Raw genomic sequence first — 21,896 nt, 5'->3', positions numbered from 1 at the left:
AATTAGCCTTGTAAAATTATTTCAATTTTTATTTATTTATAATATTATATAAAACCTACAAATAAATTATTTTAATTAATTAATTAATTAATGTTTAATTTGACTAATTCTATTAATGTAAAAAAAATAGTACAAGGAGGCATCGGCCTCTACAGAGCAAGTCCCAAATTATGCCATGTTTAACAACAAAACACTCGAAAGAGACTGCTCGCACCAGGGAAACCAGTCCAAAACTATAAGAGTTTGCTGCCCACGCAGGGGTAACAACCTATAGTGCCAGAGTGGAACAATTTTTGAACAATCATCAAAATTAACAACATTGCATAAAAAAAACACCAGAATAGACCCATAGAATTGGGAGTCGGGAACCCAAAACCTAAAAAATTTTGACTAGCTAGGTGTTGTTGGGAAGATGAGGTTCTTCTACTATCAGACACCTGTACGCCTCCATGTTATCTTCTGCATCCTGTTTATCTCTCGGTGTTTCTTCCATGTTCTTGAAGTGGCATGGAATGTTGTGTCCCTGAGCTGCTTCTGCGTGTCCTTGAGCTGCTTCTAGGGCTTTTCTCTTTCTGGTGGTGGTCCATGCCTGAATATTGCGGGCTGGGTCTTCAGAGTTTTGTGGCTCTTCTCTAAATGCCACTAAGATAGTCTCTATTATGCAGGAACATTCCAACGTGCAACGAAATTGTAATAGTGCAGAATGACTGGGTTGCAGAGATGATAGAGGCAGCAAGAGGCTGGGAGCAGCGTCAACAGGCCGAGGACCTGCAGTCTGAGCCCGCCTCTGACTGCTGTGAGTGGCAGGGTAGCGTCCAGAGAAATGAGCCGTCGAAGGGGAGGATGAGTCAGAGGGAGACGAGTCAGAGTGGGTCAAGGAGGGGGGTGAATTGTTCTTCCTCTGCTACTGCCCCTTCTGCAGCGAATATGATGACGTAGACGAGGCATGCTCACCTAGTCAAAATTGAGTGGACGAGGACGAGAATGAGCAATGCTAAAAAATGAATGGTCAATGAGAACAGAAGGACCAATTATCAGCGATTCAGAGCCGAGATTCAAGACCGAAGAACCAGTCCGAAGGCAGGATAGAAGACTCTGCGAGAAATGTGCACCATCCACCATCTCAATGCAGCATAGAATTTGGTAGTGTCACCTCGTTGTCGTGCGCGAGCTCGGCTCTACAGAAGCACGAAGACAATTGCAGTTCAGAGGAGGCGAAACAGGGTGAAGATGGTCTGAAGAGGCTATCTTAAAAACCGGATTGATGAAACCTCGACCCACGTAGTGCATTAATATGCCATTAATTTCTGCGGTGACCTTCTGGGTGGAAGCGTGGGTATGGCCTCGCCACTTGCCAATCTAAGGTCGCTACATAGTACTAGCGTGCTTAAACACCCGCATCTGAAAATTTTTTGTTTTTATTTATAAATCATTAATTAATACATTATTTTTTATAATATAATATTAAAATATCAAAAATTCACATTCACTTTTATTCATACAAAACTTATAAAAAAATTATTCTTAAAATATATCATAATTATTAGTTTGCAAAAAAAATGATATTACTTTTACCAAACATTCTTTTTAATTATATAACTTTAAAATATGAAAAAATTTACATTTATTTATATATATATAATTTTTTTTAAATAAATAAATTTTAAAATATATCAACCAAAACTTTACAACATTTTTTCAAACATGGTTTTTAATTATATAACTTGAAAAAAAAATTACATTTAATTTTTTATATATATATAATTTTTAAAGAAATAATTTTTAAAAATATCAACCAAAACTTTGCAACATGTTCTTTTAAATACATAAAGAAAATAATTTGATCTTGGTATTACAAAACATGGCATTCCTAAGAAAATTTCATCATGCCATCACAAAACTTTCTTATTTTAAAGATACATTTATTAAACTAAAATCTCTTAAATTTCATAATAATAAAAATAGTCACAAAATCTTCATAATAATAAACATAGTCACAAAATCTCAGTTTGACAAAGAAAAAGTATAAATTAAAATCTTCATTTAAGCCAAAATGCTATTGAAATTTATAATAACAATAAAATGTCCCCGAACATGACAAAGAAAGATGAGGGCGAGAAGAAAGTCATATAATTTATTTTATATGACAAAAAATTTTAATCTATTTAACAAGCTGGATGTTTATTAAAGGATCGTGTCAGAGGCTTCATATCTATAACTTGGCCCCACCACACAATATCGTTCCATGACAATAATTACAAATAAATATTAATAATATGTTATTAATGGTCCTTTTTCACGAAAATGGCGTCGAGCGAAGGCAGAACTTGGGGACCTGTGCGGCGGAGAAAATGTCGAAGACGGTGCTCAGCATACCGCTCACCCTCCTCATAATTCTCCACAACTCCGGCACTGCGATTTGTTTTCGCAACTCTGCATGTACACCCAAAATTAATTACATAATAAATTAAATTCAGTCTCCCTTCTTGTATTAAAAAAATAAATACTCTCATAAAATTTAGTGTTTTTTAAGTTTTATATTTCATTTAATTGTTATTTTAGGAATTTTTTATTAAATAATAGATTTCAAGAATACTTCGAAATCAAATTCTAAAAGTGCCGTAAAAATTTTTATTTTTGCTTTCCTATTAAGTTGCAAAATATTCTCAAAATTCAATTCAATTTCCGAATATTATCAAAATCTACAACGGAAACTTTCTATTTATATACCTGACATCTGGATTGGTGATCAAGTTTCGGCCTAGTTGAAACACGCAAATACTCACAACGAAACCCATGGCTGCAAAAAGAGGATATACCTGCATCACACGCAACGCTCCATCTATTCTCAAAACACCTCTACGCAAAAAGACAAAAATTGAAACCCAGACAGAATATTTATTATAAATTTGTTATCAGAGTTGCAAAATTCGGTATAGTCAATTAATTTAATTTAAGGGCACCAACTTCGAAACCCAAAAAATCAACAAAACTGGGAACGGAAAACTTGGCAAACTAAACGGAAAATCTAAAAAAGTTGGATAGTGTTTAACAAATAAAGCAAAAATGCCTGAAAACTACTAACCTCGGGTTTCACCCAGCGCGTCATTGTTCCGGTAAAGCTTTGACTATGTTATTGGATGAAGCAGTTCAGGAAAGAAATGTGTAACAACTACAGAGCTGTGAGAGAAGAGAGAAAACAACCCAGAAGCGAAAAGTAGCGGTGAGTATTGAAGATATGGTGTCATAATATATATATATATATATAGATCAATCAATCGGTACTTGTTCTTCTTATGACTGCGGTGCAATATTGAAGGTGAGCTTGATGTTGGAAGCCAAGCATAAACAATGGGCGTGCGGTAACGGAATCCGTTGTAACCAATGGGCGTTTAGCACGGTATTTGATAAAAGCTCCGCAAGTCAATGGCGGCGAGTTTATCTCCGCGCGTCTTATTTCCAAGAAATATGTTGCGTGTCCGATAAGGTGGCGATAATTGTGGATTTCCAACGCAACGGGATGATGCGCCAAAAGAAATGTGAACGAAATTGTGGGAATGGTCGTGAAGTATGATGATGTAAAAAATGGTTTAATAATTTCATTTAACTGTGTAGTAAAATAATGAGCGGATAAGGTTAGCTTTCTGACTATATTTTTCAAATGATATAAAATTTTACTAATTTAAATTATTTATAAATAAATTAAAATTTTAAATAATATTATAATTTTTATAATAAAAAATAATATTACACGAAAAAGACCTCCGAAATAAAAATTAAATTAATCTAATTTACTCCATTTTCAGATCAATATAATGAACCATATGTTATATATAAATCGAGATTTTAAAAAAGCTGCGTAATTAACTTCCAAAGAACCGAGCACGAGGAATAGTTTATTTCTAGATCACATCATAACAGTAGTAAACTTTTGACCACGTTAAACCATATATACACGTGGAGAGATATATACATATATACACGTGGATGGATATATACATATATTTTGTATTATTTTATTAGGTTTTCGAAACAATGGGCACAAGATTCAAGAAGTTCACTATTCTCTCCGGTTTAAACTAAGTCAATGATATCTCCTACCACTAAAACATTTTATTTAGGCTAAATAAATTGCATGTCAAACCAATATAGTTAAAGGGACGTGTTCCACAAAGACACAAATTTTCAAAACACAAATGTTCTATAGTTCCCAGAAAAAACAAAGCTTTCTTATCGATATTTTACTATTATTATTATTATATAAGGGAAGGAGTTTTTTTTCAAATAATTTTTTTTATTAGCTTGCAGGGGTTTGGTCTTGTGGTCAGCGAATGGTATGCTAACTCGTTTATGCTACTGTGCAAGTTACTGAATGGTATGCTAACTCGTTTATGCTGCTGTGCAAGTTACTGGTTCAAGTCACCTTTTACCCTGAGAGGCTATTTCTTATAAGCTAGCTGAGGCCGGCCATTCCATAAATTTTTTCCATTTTAATTAAAATTAAATTATTAAACAAAACAAAGGTTTTCTTTTCAAATAATTTTTTTATTATTATTTTTTCGAATAATTTTTTTTTATTATACTTGAGGCAATGATTTGGCTTAGTTAGGCCGATAGGCCTTCCTTTGGAACAGACTTTCGTCGTTCCTTTGTCTCCCGTGCTGACAGGTGGACAGTTATGCCCTCGATGGGTTTCTCCCTGCCCTTTGTCTCCCGTGACAGTTATGCCATCGATGGGTTTCTCCGGAGAGTAATTTGACACCTGCAACTTGCCTGAATGGTGGCACATTCTTCGGATGTAGTGGCAATTTCAATGGTGCCATTATCAGTTGGAGTGGTAATTTCAGCCACATCTGCATACAATTACTACGCTGAGGCATCAAAATCGCCAATGTGGTTGGAAAGGCAGTTGGTACAGTCGAAGCAATGGCTTGGTACAAGTTGCTTTCTTTACGTTTACGTTTCCTTTATTAGCTACCAACATACTTCATTCACAGCAACAAAGGTCGCATGAACGAACTTCTCTTAATCGTATTTACAGTGTACTTATTCACAGTGCTCTACTGCAATAATTGTGTATGTTTATGCTCTTGCTGCTCCAATTTACATATTCACAGTGCTCTACTGCAATAATTGTGTATGTTTATGCTCTTGCTGCTCCAATTTACATATCTTTTTTGGCTCCCTGAGCTCTCTTACAATTCTTCGTTCTTGGTTGCAGGAATTGACCTCGACAATGTCAATTAAAAAAAGACCTTCAAAGGTTTTGAAGGCAGCGAAGAGTGTTTTTAAATCTTATAATGGGACACGACTATTTTATCTTGTGCTCTTTTACTTTTCCTCCTGTGGCTCCTTAAATGCTCCTTTCCTCGTTGGTATCTTCGTGTATCTTCTTGCTGTAGTCGGTACGCCCATCTGTGTCTGGGCAGGAACAAGTTTGGATTTTCCTGATCCACTGCCCACTCTTCATCGTCTCTGTAAAGCCCGTTATCTATTGGGGGTTTGCCTGTGGGTAGACTCCTGAAGGGTATTCTGTTTCAAGGCTTTGCATAACAGTTTTAGGGAGGATTGATATCTGAGTATGTTGGGCAGGAACAAGTTTGGATTTGCTTGATCAATAGTAATAGAAGGCTTCCTGATGGAAAAACAGACAAGTATTCTGGACAGAGCTGTAACTTACAGGTAAGTCTTTGTTTTATTGTATTTTGGGTGTGTTTTCTCTGCAATATATCAAGGGAGTTTCGTTTTTACTGTTCATTCTTTTCGGGGCAAAACTAGTGGCAAAGCTGAGGACTCAAATATAAGTCGTGTTAATCAAGAATTTTCGTTGATGCTTACAATTTCGCTTATAGCTGCGTCGGTAACCCAGTGAACTCTCCAAATCAGCTCATACTCACCTTTTAGGGTGAACAATTTTAACTCATAAGTTTGCCTTTGCTTGTCCTGAAGATAAGGCAGATCCTACCCTTGAGTTATTGTGTTATTGTTCTACTGTTTGAATTGGGTCTTTCTAAAGGGCTTTCTTTCTTTTACTGTTTTTGGAGTTCGGAGATTTCGCGAAACAAGTCTCAAATTTCTGTGGACCTCTGTGAAAAGGGTGTTTCCAAGGTGCTTCTCTTTCCGTGTTAGTTTTGATCTTTCTTTTACTGTTTTTGGAGTTCGGAGATTTCGAGAAACAAGTCTCAAATTTCTGTGGACCTCTGTGAAAAGGGTGTTTCCAAGGTGCTTCTCTTTCCGTGTTAGTTTTGATAAAGGTTGAAGTTAGTCAAGGGCCTTTGTAGTCCATATGAAGTCGGTGTCTTTAACGCTTTATGCGTTCAACGTGAATTAATCAGCTGCTTTTCAAATATTTAGGAATTAAGAAGGCAGCCTGCGTTTTAAATTGCAGTGGTTGGAGGAATATGTCCCAAGGGACTGTACATTACATAGTGGACTTCCTCTGGCTTGGCTGCCAGTTCCGAGGGGTAACTATTCTTCCCAACTTGCTTTGTGACTTGCACCTGGCGTTGAATCTCATCCCAGGGTAGACCATAGTGGGAATGGAACCTTGTTGGATGGCTGAATCCTCTGTCAACCTGATAAACATACCAAATCCCCATTAGCAGTCTGAAGCTATTTTAAGTTTGTGGAATAGATCTTTCATGGGGTTACTCTTTTGTTAAATTATTTGTCTGTTATCTTTTTCTTCAGAAAACCATATTTCAATCTGAAGTCGCTCCACTTATGAAATGGGTGTTTCACTTGTCCACAACATGTTACTTTCTAAGATTATCTGGCAATTCGCTAGGATTAGTTATATCAGAGTGTTGTGCTATTGGATTGGTGGTTGTTTCCAAAGGTCGGTACATCCTTATTTAATGGTTAATGTTCAGTGTATGAGAAGGATTGTGCTATTGGATTGGTGGTTGTTTCCAAAGGTCGGTACATCCTTATTTAATGGTTAATGTTCAGTGTATGAGAAGGATGGATGCCAATCTGAAGTTTTGTACAGCTCTGTGAAATCGTTACTTACAAAAGTTATGCACATCTTGGGGAATTTTACTGTCGGTGGCACTGTTCCTGACATGTGCAACGCTGGCACTCATATCCCTTTTTGGGCTCCACTTAGCTGTCTAAAGGAATGATCCATACACCTGCAATGAGGATTCTTCATAGGACCCTGAGTTGCACTATTACTTTACATGCAGCATTAGCATCCATATCCTAAGTTTTTGTATATCCTTATTTAATGGTTAATGTTCAGTGTATGAGAAGGATGGATCCAATCTGAAGTTTTTGTACAGCTCTGCGAAATAGTTACTTAATTTATGCACACCTTGGGGAATTATACTCTTGGTGGCACTGTTCCTGACATGTGCAACAAAATTTATGCACATCTTGGGGAATTATACTCTCGGTGGCACTGTTCCTGACATGTGCAACGCTGGCACTCATATCCCTTTTTGGGCACCACTTAGCTGTCTAAAGGAATGGTCCATACACCTGCAATGAGGATTCTTCATAGGACCCTGAGTTGCACTATTACTTTACATACAGCATTAGCATCCATATCCTAAGTTTTTGTACATCCTTATTTAATGGTTAATTTTCAGTGTATGAAAAGGATGGATGCCAATCTGAAGTTTTTGTACAGCTCTGCGAAATCGTTACTTACAAAATTTATGCACATCTTGGGGAATTATACTCTCGGTGGCACTGTTCCTGACATGTGCAACGCTGGCACTCACATCCCTTTTTGGGCACCACTTAGCTGTCTAAAGGAATGATCCATACACCTGCAATGAGGATTCTTCACAGGACCCTGAGTTGCACTATTGCTTTACATGCAGCATTAGCATCCATACCCTAAATTGGGCACCATCTAGCTGTCCAAAGGAATGAGCCACACCCATGTTTTTAGGATTCTTCATAGTGTTCCTTATCAGATGGTTATGACTTTTGCACTAAATATATACTGTTTTTTTTTTAAATCTTTTGGAGATTAAATAAATCATTTCTTTAGGCCCCTCTTATTTTAGGCCAGTAATTTCATGCTTCAAGAGTTGCAAACTTTATTAAACTAGGAAATTAGTAACACAGGTCTCAGGTGAAAGAGGTAGTACAAAGAAACTAATGAAATTGATATTTCAGTTTCACAGACCTTCTCCACTAAATACTCGTAGAATTCGTTTATACAAACATTGGAGTCCAGTTCCTTGACTATATGAAATACTAGGCATGAAGTGAAACATGGCCTTGGTGGAGGACTTATTTTCCAGTTGATCACTGTCGTCAAACTGGGTTGTGCAAGATTATAAATAAGACACTATATCATGTCCATTCTGACAGGCATATCAAAACATTCTTTTACCCTTCTGATTACAGCAAAGAACCTTTAGATGTGATTCTTCAAATGTTTTGGATCAAATCATGTTGCTAGAACACACTCATTGAGTTCTCTATTGTTTCTGATTTCTGCCAGAGCTTTACTGGCATATCTGACTGAAAAGTTTGAACTTTATGAAATGAGTAGTGAGTTTTATTCTGAAATGAACTCTATTGTGTATTTGTTGAGTACTTGTTTTGAAGGATAAACCTGTAAAACGAGTGCTTATGTGAAAAATAGAACAGAAGATCTTGACTGCATTTGTGACATATTTGCTGGAGTTCTTTAGTGTTGTCTCATAAATAAAGATCACACTGTAATGATTACCCACAACTTGCAAGAAGAGCCCTGGATTTTAGTTGTTGAAGATTATCGTTTGGGTGTGATGCTTAAATTCTATAAGTTGATCAGAAGAAATGCCAAAATCACAATGCAGATCTAATTTCAAAGAGTGTTTGGTAATAAATTTTCTGGTCTCCAGCTTCTGCATTAAGAATTGTTTGAGTTTACTGCTCCAGGATTATCTGTGTGTAGAATTTCCATACTTGATGTTTTGAATCACACTTGATTTCGTTTTCAGGAAGGAATAAATCATGGGAATGATAACAGAATGACAGTTAATTAGTATTGATAGTGAAGGAAATAGAAGCTTACTTGGGTCTTAAGTAAAGCTGCTCTAGAGGGTTGTATTAGTTGGTTGAAAGCTATGTTGCACTGGTTTTGGGGATGGAGGAACGACAGGGACGAGTCCCCGAAATGGCTAGAGTGCACCCCCAAATTTTCACGGGACGACGGGTTGGGCACGACAATTATATATATAAAACATTTGTTGTTGTTTCAAGCTTGTAAGCATAACAAGCTATACTTTATAGTATTATGCACATCCCTTACACTCGCCAATTAAAATCTCAAAAAATTTAAAAAAAGGTTGAATGACGTTCCATTATTGGCCACTAGACATAAGCTTTAGCTAGAGGAAACTTAAATGTGACTACTTTAAATTTGTAATAAGGTCCATGAACAATCTATCAAATAGAATTGTCTTTACAACAGTTTTTTTCCTCAAATTTCTTGTTAATGATGACTATGTTAAACATAAAAGACATTCCCTTTTCAATAGGTTTTGCAAACTTTTACAGCTATGTTGAAAACTACTATAAAATATTTTGGTTTTTTTAAAGATATTAAATTCATATTTCAGATTAAGGGATTGAATAGGAATTTATATAAACATTTATAGTATGCAATCCAACAAAGGCAGTTGGTACAGTCGAAGCAATGGCTTGGTACAAGTTGCTTTCTTTACGTTTCCTTTATTAGCTACCAACATACTTCATTCACAGCAACAAAGGTCGCATGAACGAACTTCTCTTAATCGTATTTACAGTGTACTTATTCACAGTGCTCTACTGCAATAATTGTGTATGTTTATGCTCTTGCTGCTCCAATTTACATATCTTTTTTGGCTCCCTGAGCTTTCTTACAATTCTTCATGTTTATGCTCTTGCTGCTCCAATTTACATATCTTTTTTGGCTCCCTGAGCTTTCTTACAATTCTTCGTTCTTGGTTGCAGGAATTGACCTCGACAATGTCAATAAAAAAAGACCTTCAAAGGTTTTGAAGGCAGCGAAGAGTGTTTTTAAAAAAATAAATTGTTCACACTTAATGTGACTTCCACCAGTTAAAGTCTTGAAAATGACAAGTTCTAGGCGTTTATTTGGAAACCCAGCGAGTGTACCAGGAGGCACATTTTCAACAGAAGTATTTGACACAGAAATCGTGCCTTCATCTCATGCGAGCGTTGCTCCCATTCTTCGTGTCGCTAATGAAATAGAATCGTTATGTCAAGTAGATTTTATGATTTTGATAAAGCACACAGGCGTGACCCAGCCTCTTGTGGGAGAAGCATACACCAATTCAAGAATTCTCTATTGCGACGTCTGAAAAGAGTAAGAAGTACTGCAACGTCCTAAAAGAGTAAGAATTATTTTCAAGACTGCTTTATCTTATGCTTTATATGTATGTCTTTAGATTTCATTTTTATGATTCTATATTGGAGTACGCCATTTTATACTCTATTTGGAAAATATTTGGTCTTTGATTATCACCCTTTAGTTAATCACCAAGAAGAAATAAAATTGCCCATTTAAAGGAGAACCCTCTACAACGTTCCCGCCTATGAGAGACATTCTGTTTATTGTCTAGATTGTTTGTTGAAAGTTGTACAATTTATCAGAGAGGAAATTAATCTTAATTTGAACACATCATATGGTTCTTCAACTGCAAACTGCTTTGGCATTATATGGAAAATAAGCATATTCATCAACAATTGCTACATGCTCATTTTTTTTTTCCAAAGAAAAAAGCCGAGCTTTTCTATTATATAATAAAAGAGCTACAAAAGAGATGAGTTAACATCCAGCAGATCAACAAACTGCCTGATACAAGGAGGTGCCAACCTTCCCCATGGTTCGTCATTTTTCATGACTTTAATACACAGTATAGGATCCTAAGATCCCTGATGTCTACTGCCTGTACTCAGCCGCATAATAAAAGGCTGTCGAGTATCCACGGGCCTCCATTAAAGGAAAACAGCCCGCAACTTTTCAGAAATATTCCATAAAAGTTTTATCCATAGAATTCTCAAAAAATAAGAAGCTTTAAGTTTTTGTTTTTTTTGGTTCATATAAACACAGAAAAACGCCAAGGAAAAAAAAAGTACTAATACTTGGCCCCATCCGATCTTTTGAACAAAACAGAAAAAATTAAGTATATGGGGCCAGATCCGTCTCACGAATCTGGTCCTGGACCTGTTCCTTTATCCGCCACGAGCCCACAGCCTGTTGTAAACCTGTTTTAGAATATTCATCTGCTTCGACATTCCTGTCCCTGTAGATATGTGCAAGAGAGAAAACAGTGAAATAGGATTTAAGGTTTTGAATTTCTTCTAGCAATGGCATCAATAAATAATTTCTGCATCTAAATTTCCCATTGACCCAGTTTACTACATTTGAGGAATCTCCGAAAATCTGAACTGTGTGGACTTGTCTATGAATAAGCCAGCAAAGGAGGAGTTTTAAGGCTGATAATTCGGCAAAGTTGTTTGTACCCGGACCAAGACCCACAGAGGCTTTTAGAGAGTGATTTGAGCTAAGGTGGATAATAATTCCAGCGCCAGTGGAATTGTTTTGTGTTGCCCCGTCGAAGAAAGCCCAGGGAATACCAGCTTTTATCTGAAGCTCTGTCCTTTGCTGAGAGGCAGGGGAGGACTCAGGTTCGGGGATACTAGATAATATTGCTGTGCTCTGAATTGCAATAACTTCCACTGGGGGCGATTTTTCTGTGAAGATGCTGCGGTTACGAGCAATCCAAATGCCCCAACAGAGGATGGGAGGAAGGTTCCTCATATTCTTCTCTGGATGATTTAACCACCAACCCTCCCATGCCGCCTTGATATCCGCTCCCTCCCATCTAGCATTGATTTTCAATAATCTTTTTGTTTCTTCCCAAACAAGTTTGGTGAATGGACACTCCACAAAAAGGTGGTTGATCGATTCTGAAGCTTCCTTGCATAGAGCACAGCGGCTAGGTCCCTCCTTATAACGAGCTGTCATAACATCCCAGGTAGGTATCTTCCGATTGAGTGCACACCATAGGAAAATCCTGGCTTTTTTGGGGCATTTCAGCTTAAGAAGAGGTCTTGACCACCAGATGGGAGGATCCCATCCCTTTCTGTTCATCAGGAAAGTGTATCCCTCCTTTGGGGAATATGAGCCTGTCTCAGCATGAGCCCATACCAACAGATCCGGCCGATCCTTTATCCTAACATTTGTACGCTTTAGTTCATTTAAATACCTCTGCCACTCATTCCGCCATAAATTTTCAATCCCTAAATCCTCTACCGATTTCCAATCTTGTCCCCAAATTGACTGAAGCTCCATGTTTGCAATCTGGCTTAGATTGTGGATCCCTTTTGAATCTAGATGAGTAAGGAGACCGGGGGGCAGGGCATAGAGCTCACTGCAACCTACCCACGGGTCCCTTCCTATCCGGATGCTCTCTCCATTCCCCACTTGCCAAGCGAGACCTTGTTCGATGATGTAGAAAGCCTCTGAGGTAGCCTTCCAGACGACCGAGCAATTTCTTCCTTTTTTATTTGGCCTCCGAATCCAGTCATCAAGGGGCACCGGGTCGATATACTTCCTTTTTACCACTTTGGTCCACAGATTTTCTGCTTCTATTATTCGCCATCCTGATTTTGCAGCCAAGGACTGGCTAAAATCAACTAGTTGTTTTATGCCCCATCCCCCCCAATCCTTTGGTCTAGCTATCTTATCCCAGGCTACCCAAGGGAGGACTGAGTCTTCTTTTGTGCCCGACCAAAGGAATCTGCTACAAATTTTCTTAATTTTGTGAAGTACACCTTTTGGGATCCAAGTCAGGGCAGCCCAGAAGACCGGGATGGCCTGCAGAACAGAGTTTATCAGAGTTAATCTGCCTGCCCTTGATAACCATTTGAAACTCCAGTGAGCGATCCTTTGCTCAATTTTTGCCACAAGCCAATTCCAATCCTGTTTTCTGTATGTAGAAGGTTTTAGCCAGAACCCCAGATACTTAAAAGGCTGTTCCATGCTGCATGTTTCAAAAGGCAAATAAGAAGTGATCATGTCCTCCTCCTGCCTGGAAAAGGCTTCCATTATAAGCTGGGACTTCCTGGGATTTATTTGCAACCCTGTAGCTTTTAGGAACATGTCAAGAATGTCTTTAAGAACTGTTAGTTCATTTGGATTCCCATTTGTAAATAGAAGAATATCATCTACGAATAGAAGATGAGTAATAAAAAGATTTACCGCTACTTCCAAACCTGTTATCAAGCCAGCTCTCTTTGCTTTTGAGATCAGCCTGCTGAGACCTTCAGCAGCCAGAAGGAAAAGAAGAGGGGAGAGGGGGCATCCTTGTCTCAGACCACGCTGACTTTTGAAGAATTGGGAGGCTGCCCCATTAATCAAAACAACAAAATTTACATTTGTAATGCACCCCATGATCCAATTTATGAATCCCACTTTGAATCCGAGGTGTGTCAGAAGAAACTTGAGATATGACCAGCTGATTCTGTCATAAGCTTTTGATAGATCTATTTTCAACACTGCCCCTTTCTTCTTAGAGATTCTTAAACTATGGATGGTTTCCTGAGCCACCCCAATGGCCTCGTGAATTTGTCGTCCATCCAGGAATCCAAATTGCTCGTTGGATATACAGGTAGAAAGGATGGGCTTCAAACGGACCGCTATAACTTTTGCAATAATCTTGTAAATGGTATTGCAAAGGGATATAGGTCTGAAATCTTCAAAGGATTCCGGTACTTCCTTTTTCGGGATGAGTGCAATGAAAGTTGCATTGAAAGGCCCATAGATTTCCCCTTTCCTTCTTGACTCCTCCACCACCTCAGTCAATTCATCGCCTATCTGTTCAAAAAAGTGCAAAAACAGTTCAATGGTCCAGCCGTCCGGACCTGGGCTTTTATCCTTGGGCATTGATTTTATGACATTTTCGACCTCCTCTTTTGTCACTGCACCAAAAATGTTCTCTGCCTCTTCCTCCTCCACAAAACGGGGGAAAGCTTGTGCAGTGCGAATGATCTCAGCTATTGTGGTCCCCCCTGGGTCAGAAAATAGAGATTGGAAATGATCTTTCCCCATATTTGAGACTGCCTCAAAGGAGGAGTGCTCCCTGCCATCCGCATCCTTTAATTTCCAAATTGTGTTTGCATTTTTTCTCCCCTTAGCATAATTGTGAAAGAATTTTGTGTTCTCATCCCCGGCTTTCAGCCAAATAGCCCTACTTTTTAATCTCCATTCTTCTTCTCTGTCCAAAAGAATCTTTGCCCTTCTTTTTTCTAATTCTAAAATTCTTTCCTTCGACTCCTGAGATAGATATGCATCAGCATCCGGGTCTTCTAGGGTGTTTAGAGCTTCATTTATACTAGCCATTTCCTCATATGACTTCCTCCTTTTCTCCGCTGCCCAATTGATGGTTTCCTTCTTTAACCTTTTTAAATTCTCCATGAAAAAAGCTCCTTTGCTTCCTGAATAGTCAAGATCCGGATGTCTCCAAGTATTCCTGAACAGTTGGATGAAAGACTCCTCCTGGATCCAGGAGGAGTTGAACTTAAAAGGAGAAGCCGGTTTTGGAGGGGTCTTAGAAAATTCTAGAAGAATAGGAAAATGGTCTGAGTTTCCTCCTTCCCCCACCCACTGCCTGAAAAGGGGAATATGAGAGGCCAAAGCATCATTTATGAGGAAACGATCCAGTCTTTTTGCAATTCTCTCCTCCCCTATTCTCCTATTCCGCCAAGTAGGTTTAGCCTTTATAATGTTAACATCAAGAAGATTGTGATTCAGGAGAAGAGATAAGAAGAAATCAGCCAGAGGATCTTCCCTTGCATTTGGTCCCCAAGCTTCAGCAATCCCCAGGGAAAAGTTTAAGTCCCCTCCAATAAGAAGCTTTTTCCCGTGAAGCAGAGTTTTTGATAACATATCATTCCAGAAGGAGACACGACCCTGACAAGGCCCGTAAACATTGATGGCCAAGAAAGGCTGCTCAAAATCCGGGGATTGAATCTCCATACCCAGTGCATGGGAGAAACCCCAAGAATTTAAGGCTCTAAGTCTTCCAATTCTGTAACCAATGGCAAGACCTCCTGAGTGTCCAGAGGCATCTAGAGCTGTGAAGGCCCAACCCGGGAGCAGAGCGCCAAGGGAGGATTCAACATCTGAGCTATTTCCCAAAGTTTCCTGTAGAAAAACCAAGTCTGGATTGTGGCAAGAAATTAAATCTTTTAGTGCTAGTTTTTTGGGTTTACTAGCCAACCCTCGACAGTTCCAGGAGAGGCAGATCATTTAATAACCGACTCATGGGGTTTAGCTGCTCTAAGTGCCCCTGTAATCGACATTTGTTTGCCATCCTCAACATCAAATTTTGCCTTGACTTGAGCTTTGGAGAAAAGGGATTTCCTACCCCTGGATTTTTTTATATTACTTTTCGATGACTCAGGATGAAGGCCTCCAACAGATTCTAAGGTACCCTGACAGGTTACTGGTCTCTTACCATGGGATCTGAGATTGTAATGATGAACAGGGGATGATTTGATTTGGGTCTGACTCGGAATGGGGGCTTCCACACAGTTCAGATTTAGGGCCGGAAGAGCTTCCGAGATGGACTCTATGTTTTGAATATGTTCATCAAGATTTTTAATCAAATTACAATCATCAGACAGACCCCCCTTTATAGATTCAGAAAAAGAGGAGAGGATAGGAAGAGGAGACTGCATACCCGATGGATCTTCCGCCAAGGGGATTTCAGGTCCTTCCAGAGGTGGGTCTTTTGAAGACTGATCTGTTGTGTTGCGCAGAGGGATCCCTTCCTCTTGATGCTGGTCCTCGACTTCCTGATCCTCCAAATTTGAGCTTCGGTGAGCCGCTTCCATAGCATTGTCCTCCATCTGCTTCTCCTTTCTTCTCCTCTGACCCTCTTTATCCTCTTCTCTGCGCTTCAGCTTCCTTCTCCTTTTTCCCCTAGGGCAATCCCTTGCCAGATGCCCATATTCTTGACAGCGAAAGCACCTGAATGGAAAGAGTTCGTAATCCAGTTTCTGATCATATTCATAATCCTTGTACTGTAATAAAACCGATTTTGCAAGCCCTTCAGATGGGTTTAGTCTTACAAGGATCCTCGCCACAGCCCGTTCATAGGTATGCAGAAAGGATCTATCAGCATCCAAGAAAGTCCCCAAATGGTTCCCAATGGATTTGAAAACGGAGTCGACCCAAAGATAGGGAGGTAAATTAGGAACTCTGACCCAGACTGGTTGTTCAGTTACCTTTTCCTTTGTTGCGTCGAACATGGGCGTCCAACGCTTTAAAAATACAGGCCTATCGCCAAGCGCCCAAATGCGCTCCTCGACCCACTCCATAGCTTCTTTGCATTTGAATTTCACCATGAACCATCCGTTCATCAGTATAGCGGTCGAGAATTCTTTTGCCGGAGAGTTTGACCACTGGCTCTCTGCCCACTGATTTAAAGAGTTCCCTGATATATATCTACCCCGCACCCTGCCCACTAGGGTGCACTCCGCCACATCCAACGCTTCCTCAGCCTGAACATCCATGCCGAGGGCCAAATTTGTAACCTTCTTTGTTTTCCACGGCTTGGTCTTCTTCCTTTTTTCGCCTACCTTCGCTGTCGAATTTGAGGGTGCACTTCCCCCTGAAGGAGGGTTTGGAATTCCTGGTTCTCCTGATCTCCCGCTACCAAAAACCTCAGGTCTTCGAATCTGATGTTCGCTGTGGGATTCGACCAAACCTTCCACCGGACTCCCGATTTCTCGCGAAGGCGGATGTAGAACTTCAGCTAGACTCCTTCTTTCAGATGGGCAAGTATCAGCCTTCGGAGAAATTAAATCCCTGGTGCCGGCAGAACCCACGACTACCTTTGAGATTCCTGGCAAGGGATTGGAAGGAAACAGGGCCTTTGGGACCTCTGGAAGATTGTTCCCTTCCCCCCGCACTTTCCCTGCACTCTGAACTCCGCCGACAGTCCTCCATACCCCTTTCGAATTTGGAAAGTTTATGATGTCCTCCAACCCTCCCGACGAAATGAAGACCTTGGACGGGGAGATAGACTTGGAGCTTTGCCCTCCATCAATTCTGTTTAAAGGCAAACCTGGCCATGAATGAGGGTTTGATTGTTCCAATGCCCTTCCTTCTGATTGTTGCGTGAACCTGCCAGCCGATCCAGCCCCTCCCAGTAGTTCAAGGCTCTCATCCAGTAGACCCGATGTCACATGAGTATGCCAAAAACCTCCTCCCGTGAGCAGCGCACTTGCCTGACTTGCTGAGGAACCGAAGAAATGCTCAATGTTTTCCGAGGAAACCTCCTTCCCCCAAACTGAAAGTATATCCGCCGGGGAAGGGTCCAAGTCCACCGACTCCCTAGGGTTTACCATGGTAACTTACGGACTTTTACCTTGATAACTCCTCCCGCCGTTTCCCAAAATGCACAGTGTAACGTCCCAGATCTAAGAATCCTCCAGCTGCACAGAAAATGGTTTATAAGCCGGAATGACTTCATCATAACGAAAAAAGGGTTTTACGCGCCGGCTCCAACTCCCGTTCCGTGAAGGCCCCTACTCCGTTTCGTGGTTCCAACTTACGTCCTACACACCTGTCATCGACCCGCCGTGACCCTGCCAGCTGCGTCCTGCGCCCTGAAAACGTACAGCCATGACTGCGACAACCTGCAACACCTAGGCCTAGGGCCTAGGGTTTCAGATCAAACCCTATGCCGTCCATTTTTTCTCCAGTCTCCTGAACTTTTTTTTCGCTACATGCTCATTTTATATAATAGAAGTCATCATAATTCCCTTACGATTGTGTTTTAGGAAGCACATTCCTTTCTGAAAACATTGTTAAGGTTTTTCCTGCCCCATTTCAACCTAAGAGTTGAGTAAACATGTAATTTGTTGGGGTGGATGTGGGTAGTTTTGCTATTGCTCTTATTTGTTGTGTATACAAGATCTAAGCTGGTTACATACTGGTATCAAAGACACATTTACTTATTTTCCTGGTTTGCAAAATTATATATAGATATTTATTGATGACTCAAGTAATTAATTTTACTATTATTTGCTTATAAAATCCAGAACAGGAAAGTGTTTGTCTCGCCGTTTGAGTAAAGAAGTTTCAACTCTAATATTTTGATTTTAAATTTGAATCATATATTTAATTTTATTGTAAATTACAATTTCTTTTTCTAAATTAACATATTTTTTATTTTGCTAAAAAAAATGTATGCCATTTTTTTTCAACATTAAAAAATATTTTTAATTTCAATATACATTATATAATTTAAAATCATATATATATGTATAATTTTTTTATTTCATTCTACACTATATAATTTCTATTTCACTTTAAATTATAAATATAGATATTAAATTTTATATAACCATTTAGGTAACACAAGTCTTATTGTTGTTAGAGATTGTGAATATGAGTTATCAATAACATGATTATTGTGTAATTATGTTGTTAGAAATTATGAATATAAATGGTAAATACCATGGTTTTAGTAATTACTGGATATTCAACCAGATAATTCGACCAAGCAACAAAACTTTGAAATTCACCATCTTGTGCCCGTTGAAGATCTCAAACTTTGGTTCCAGCTGCAGAGACTAATTTATTTTAGAAAAGGCTTCCATACCATTTCTGTACCAGAAATATTACTGTCCAGAAACGACACCAAATTTGGATAGTGCAGTTCATTAAGAGAAACGGATTTGTTGTACATAAAAAAGTCTTAAACTTTGAAAGAAGTCCCCAAAAGTATTAATGAAGTTCTGAGCAACTTTACTCTGTTTTTTATTTTTTCATACAATATCACTGCTTTTCAAAACATCATAGTCTAATTCTTCTATGTTTGGTTCTTTCTCAAGCAAGCGTATATACATAGAAATTATGCACATTACATAATGTACTTTTTCTTCTCCTTCTGAGGGATTTTTGTCTTACTACTTTTTGGTTCATCTATAGACAAGGCGACAAGGCTACTTTTTTGTGTCAACCAGTCACAAATTTCTCCACTTTTCATTTACCATGTACAACGTTGTAATTTACTTTTTATTTAAAAAGAAAAGCGTCTTGCCAATAATCTATTGAATCTATTGAGCTTTAAGTATGAACGCGTTCTACACTTACTATATTGATATGAATGGTTTGGTTTTGGTTTTGTTCTTTTAATATCAAATGTACTGGTACAGGATGGTCAACGTGGTTATTGCCTTCGTCACTACTGAACTTTATATATGCTTGACTATCTATAGAACTTTCTTCCTTTTACTAATCCTATCGGCCTCTCTTTGTACCTTTTGGGACAATTGCTAGTATATAAACTTGACAGCTACTCTTAGTCGTCGAGAAATTTTTTTAGGACAGTTTTTTTTAATTATTTTTTATATGAAGTTTGATTTTTATTATATATTTTGTTATATTTTGGTGTGAGTATAAAAATAAGTTTTTGCGAGTATAAATTTTGTGTTTTGTTTTCATAATTTGTTTTAATAATGGTTGATTATAAAATATATTTCTATGTTTTATATTATTTTAAAAATATTTAATAGATTAACTTTTATCCTAGAAAGTTATATTACTTTAAATATATTTAATAGGTTAACTTTTATCATAGAAAGTTATTTTTTATTATGTATTGAATTTTGTCAATTGTTACAAGTTTATTTTTCATTTTTTTTTTTAAGGCAAGAAAATTCTCTTACATATATTAGGAGGAGAAAAATAGAATTCCACACAAGAGACTAATTATTTTAATTAATTAAATAATAATAAAAAGTAAATTAAAATTATGATTTAATTCTAATTATTGAATAATCATCTTTATCTTATTAAATTATTTACTATGATTTTAACCTAGTGTTAGGTAACCATTATTTTTTTATAAATAAGTGCGACTTAAAAATAAGCGAATTCAAATTAAAACTCATTTACTATGATTTTATAGCATACTTTCAATCTTAAGCAATCACTAAAATTTTATGAATAAAGGTGACTTTACAAATAAATAAATTCAAATTATGAATAGAAATTTTTTTAGGTAAGTTATGAGAAGCACAAAAAAGATTCGTTCTATAGTCTCAGTCTCTTATGAGACTAGATAGACTAATTATTTTTATTAATTAAATAATTAAAAAATAAATAAAATTATAATTTTGTTGTGATTATTGGATAATGATCTTTACCTTATTACATTATTTACTATCACACAACCATTAATTTTTTTTAATGAATAAACATGATTTTAGAAATAAATAAATTCAAATTAAATCTAAACTACTATGATTTTAAAACATCCTTTAAATCTTATCTTACCATTAAAATTTTATGAATAAACGTGACTTTAAAAACTAGTAAATTTGAGTTTTAAACAAATAATTAAATGTCACTAATGAAGTACAAATTTAAAACATACCAATAAATCATAGCTAAAAAGTGAAATGTTGGTAAATACCAATAAAATTTAACCATTCACTTGTCAATTTTTTTTTTTTCATTTTAATTGAAATTAAATTTTTATAACTATGATCCATGATTTAATATTATTCAAATTTTTAACATATCTATAAATATGGTAATATATGTTGTGTCTATTTGTCGAGGATTTTGAATATTTACAAGGTTTTATTTACTTATTTGTATTTAGTTGAATGGTGTAAAGTTGGTAGATTAGATGATTGGTAAAATTAATTTTCATTAATGTGTTTTTTTAATAAAAGTTATCGTATTTATGTAGTGGTTTACTTTCTTAGGAAGGTAGTAAATAGAAACAATTTATATATGGAAACTTGGATATTTTGGTGTGATTCTAAGCATCTGATCATTCTCTCCTTTAGACAATATGACTAAAACATTTTATTTGATGCACCAAGGAGTAAGTGAAATGCATAAAAAAGGAATTAGCTCATAAGTAAGGTCAGATGGTGGACATCCCACACCAAAAGGCGTTTTCCAACCAATATAGGGGCCTACCCAGGTTTGAAACTTGGTTTACCTTTCTAGTGTGGCAAGTGGGTGGTTTTGTTAGGCTCGGGAATATATTGGCAATCCCACTGAATTGATCCCATGTCTCCTTGATGATTGGTGACAAGTCTATACCAACCTCAAGTTTGCTAGTTTTCTCATTCTTCTCTTCTCAGGTCATAACCTTTGTTAAGATAGTCGTCCTCCAAATGGATCATGAATTAACATATTATACGTTTAAAATTTGTATTCTCACAATACAATGCCTTAATTTGGAAAGGATTTGCCAAGATATTTAGGCATTAGGAATTAAATTTGGTTTAATGTAATTTATTCATGCGTGTTTTGGTGTGTTTTTATAGTTATTTCATCTACCAACCGCCATTTTGTCTTATGCACAATGATTTTATTATCCTACGTCATTCACTATTCTAGATTATATTGATAGTAGATATGTGTCTTATCACCTTATTGTTCTATGACATCTATTTAAAGAGAATGGAGGGTTGTTTGGCTAGTGTTGTGAAATCATTATCAAGCACTTTCAGCGACAAGATGAGTAGCCACCAGATTAATCATTAAAATCCTAGCTCCCAAGGGATCAAGTCATCATGATCTCAACAAAGAAGGTATCCCATGGAGACCCATCATTAATTGTATGCATACATGATGCAAAATTATAAAATTCCATAGAATATATAGGCAAGGCATCACAAGAACTCATTTAGTGTAACAATACCATTACTTTTAATCACATACAAATACATAACATGCAAAACAAATGCATTCCCATAATATACAATAACATTAAATTGAAAATTCATAGAAAGAGACATAAAACTTATGTTTTATCGAAAGATAGTCTATCCAATTAGCTAAATATGAGCACACCCAACCATAGACATCTAGTGTAAATGCCACACCAAGTTGGACTATAAGG

At 37.3% G+C, this 21,896-nt stretch overlaps 1 protein-coding gene across 2 annotated transcripts; it reads right to left on the bottom strand.

Moving 5' to 3' along the window:
• Nucleotides 1-2,008: 2,008 nt before the first annotated feature.
• LOC149144554 (uncharacterized) lies at nucleotides 2,009-3,241 on the bottom strand. Of its 2 annotated transcripts, none has more exons than XM_089448813.1 (3): nucleotides 3,086-3,241; nucleotides 2,731-2,859; nucleotides 2,009-2,433 (listed from the first exon to the last, which is right to left on the bottom strand). In XM_089448813.1, exons 2-3 carry the CDS (start codon nucleotides 2,823-2,825, stop codon nucleotides 2,283-2,285), a joined length of 246 nt encoding a protein of 81 aa, XP_089304939.1. In that variant the 5' UTR covers nucleotides 2,826-2,859; nucleotides 3,086-3,241; the 3' UTR covers nucleotides 2,009-2,282. The 2 variants fall into 2 exon arrangements, with proteins under 2 accessions (XP_089304939.1, XP_089304938.1); XM_089448812.1 differs by having other exon boundaries at nucleotides 2,731-2,819.
• Nucleotides 3,242-21,896: the final 18,655 nt, after the last annotated feature.

This window comes from Pinus tabuliformis, chromosome X, assembly GCF_031772625.1.
Source record: "Pinus tabuliformis cultivar Carrire ecotype Pingquan chromosome X, CPIR1, whole genome shotgun sequence".
Classification (NCBI taxonomy): Eukaryota; Viridiplantae; Streptophyta; class Pinopsida; order Pinales; family Pinaceae; genus Pinus; species Pinus tabuliformis.
Note: the sequence above shows the minus strand (reverse complement) of the source record. Positions and strands in the feature narration are given on the sequence as shown.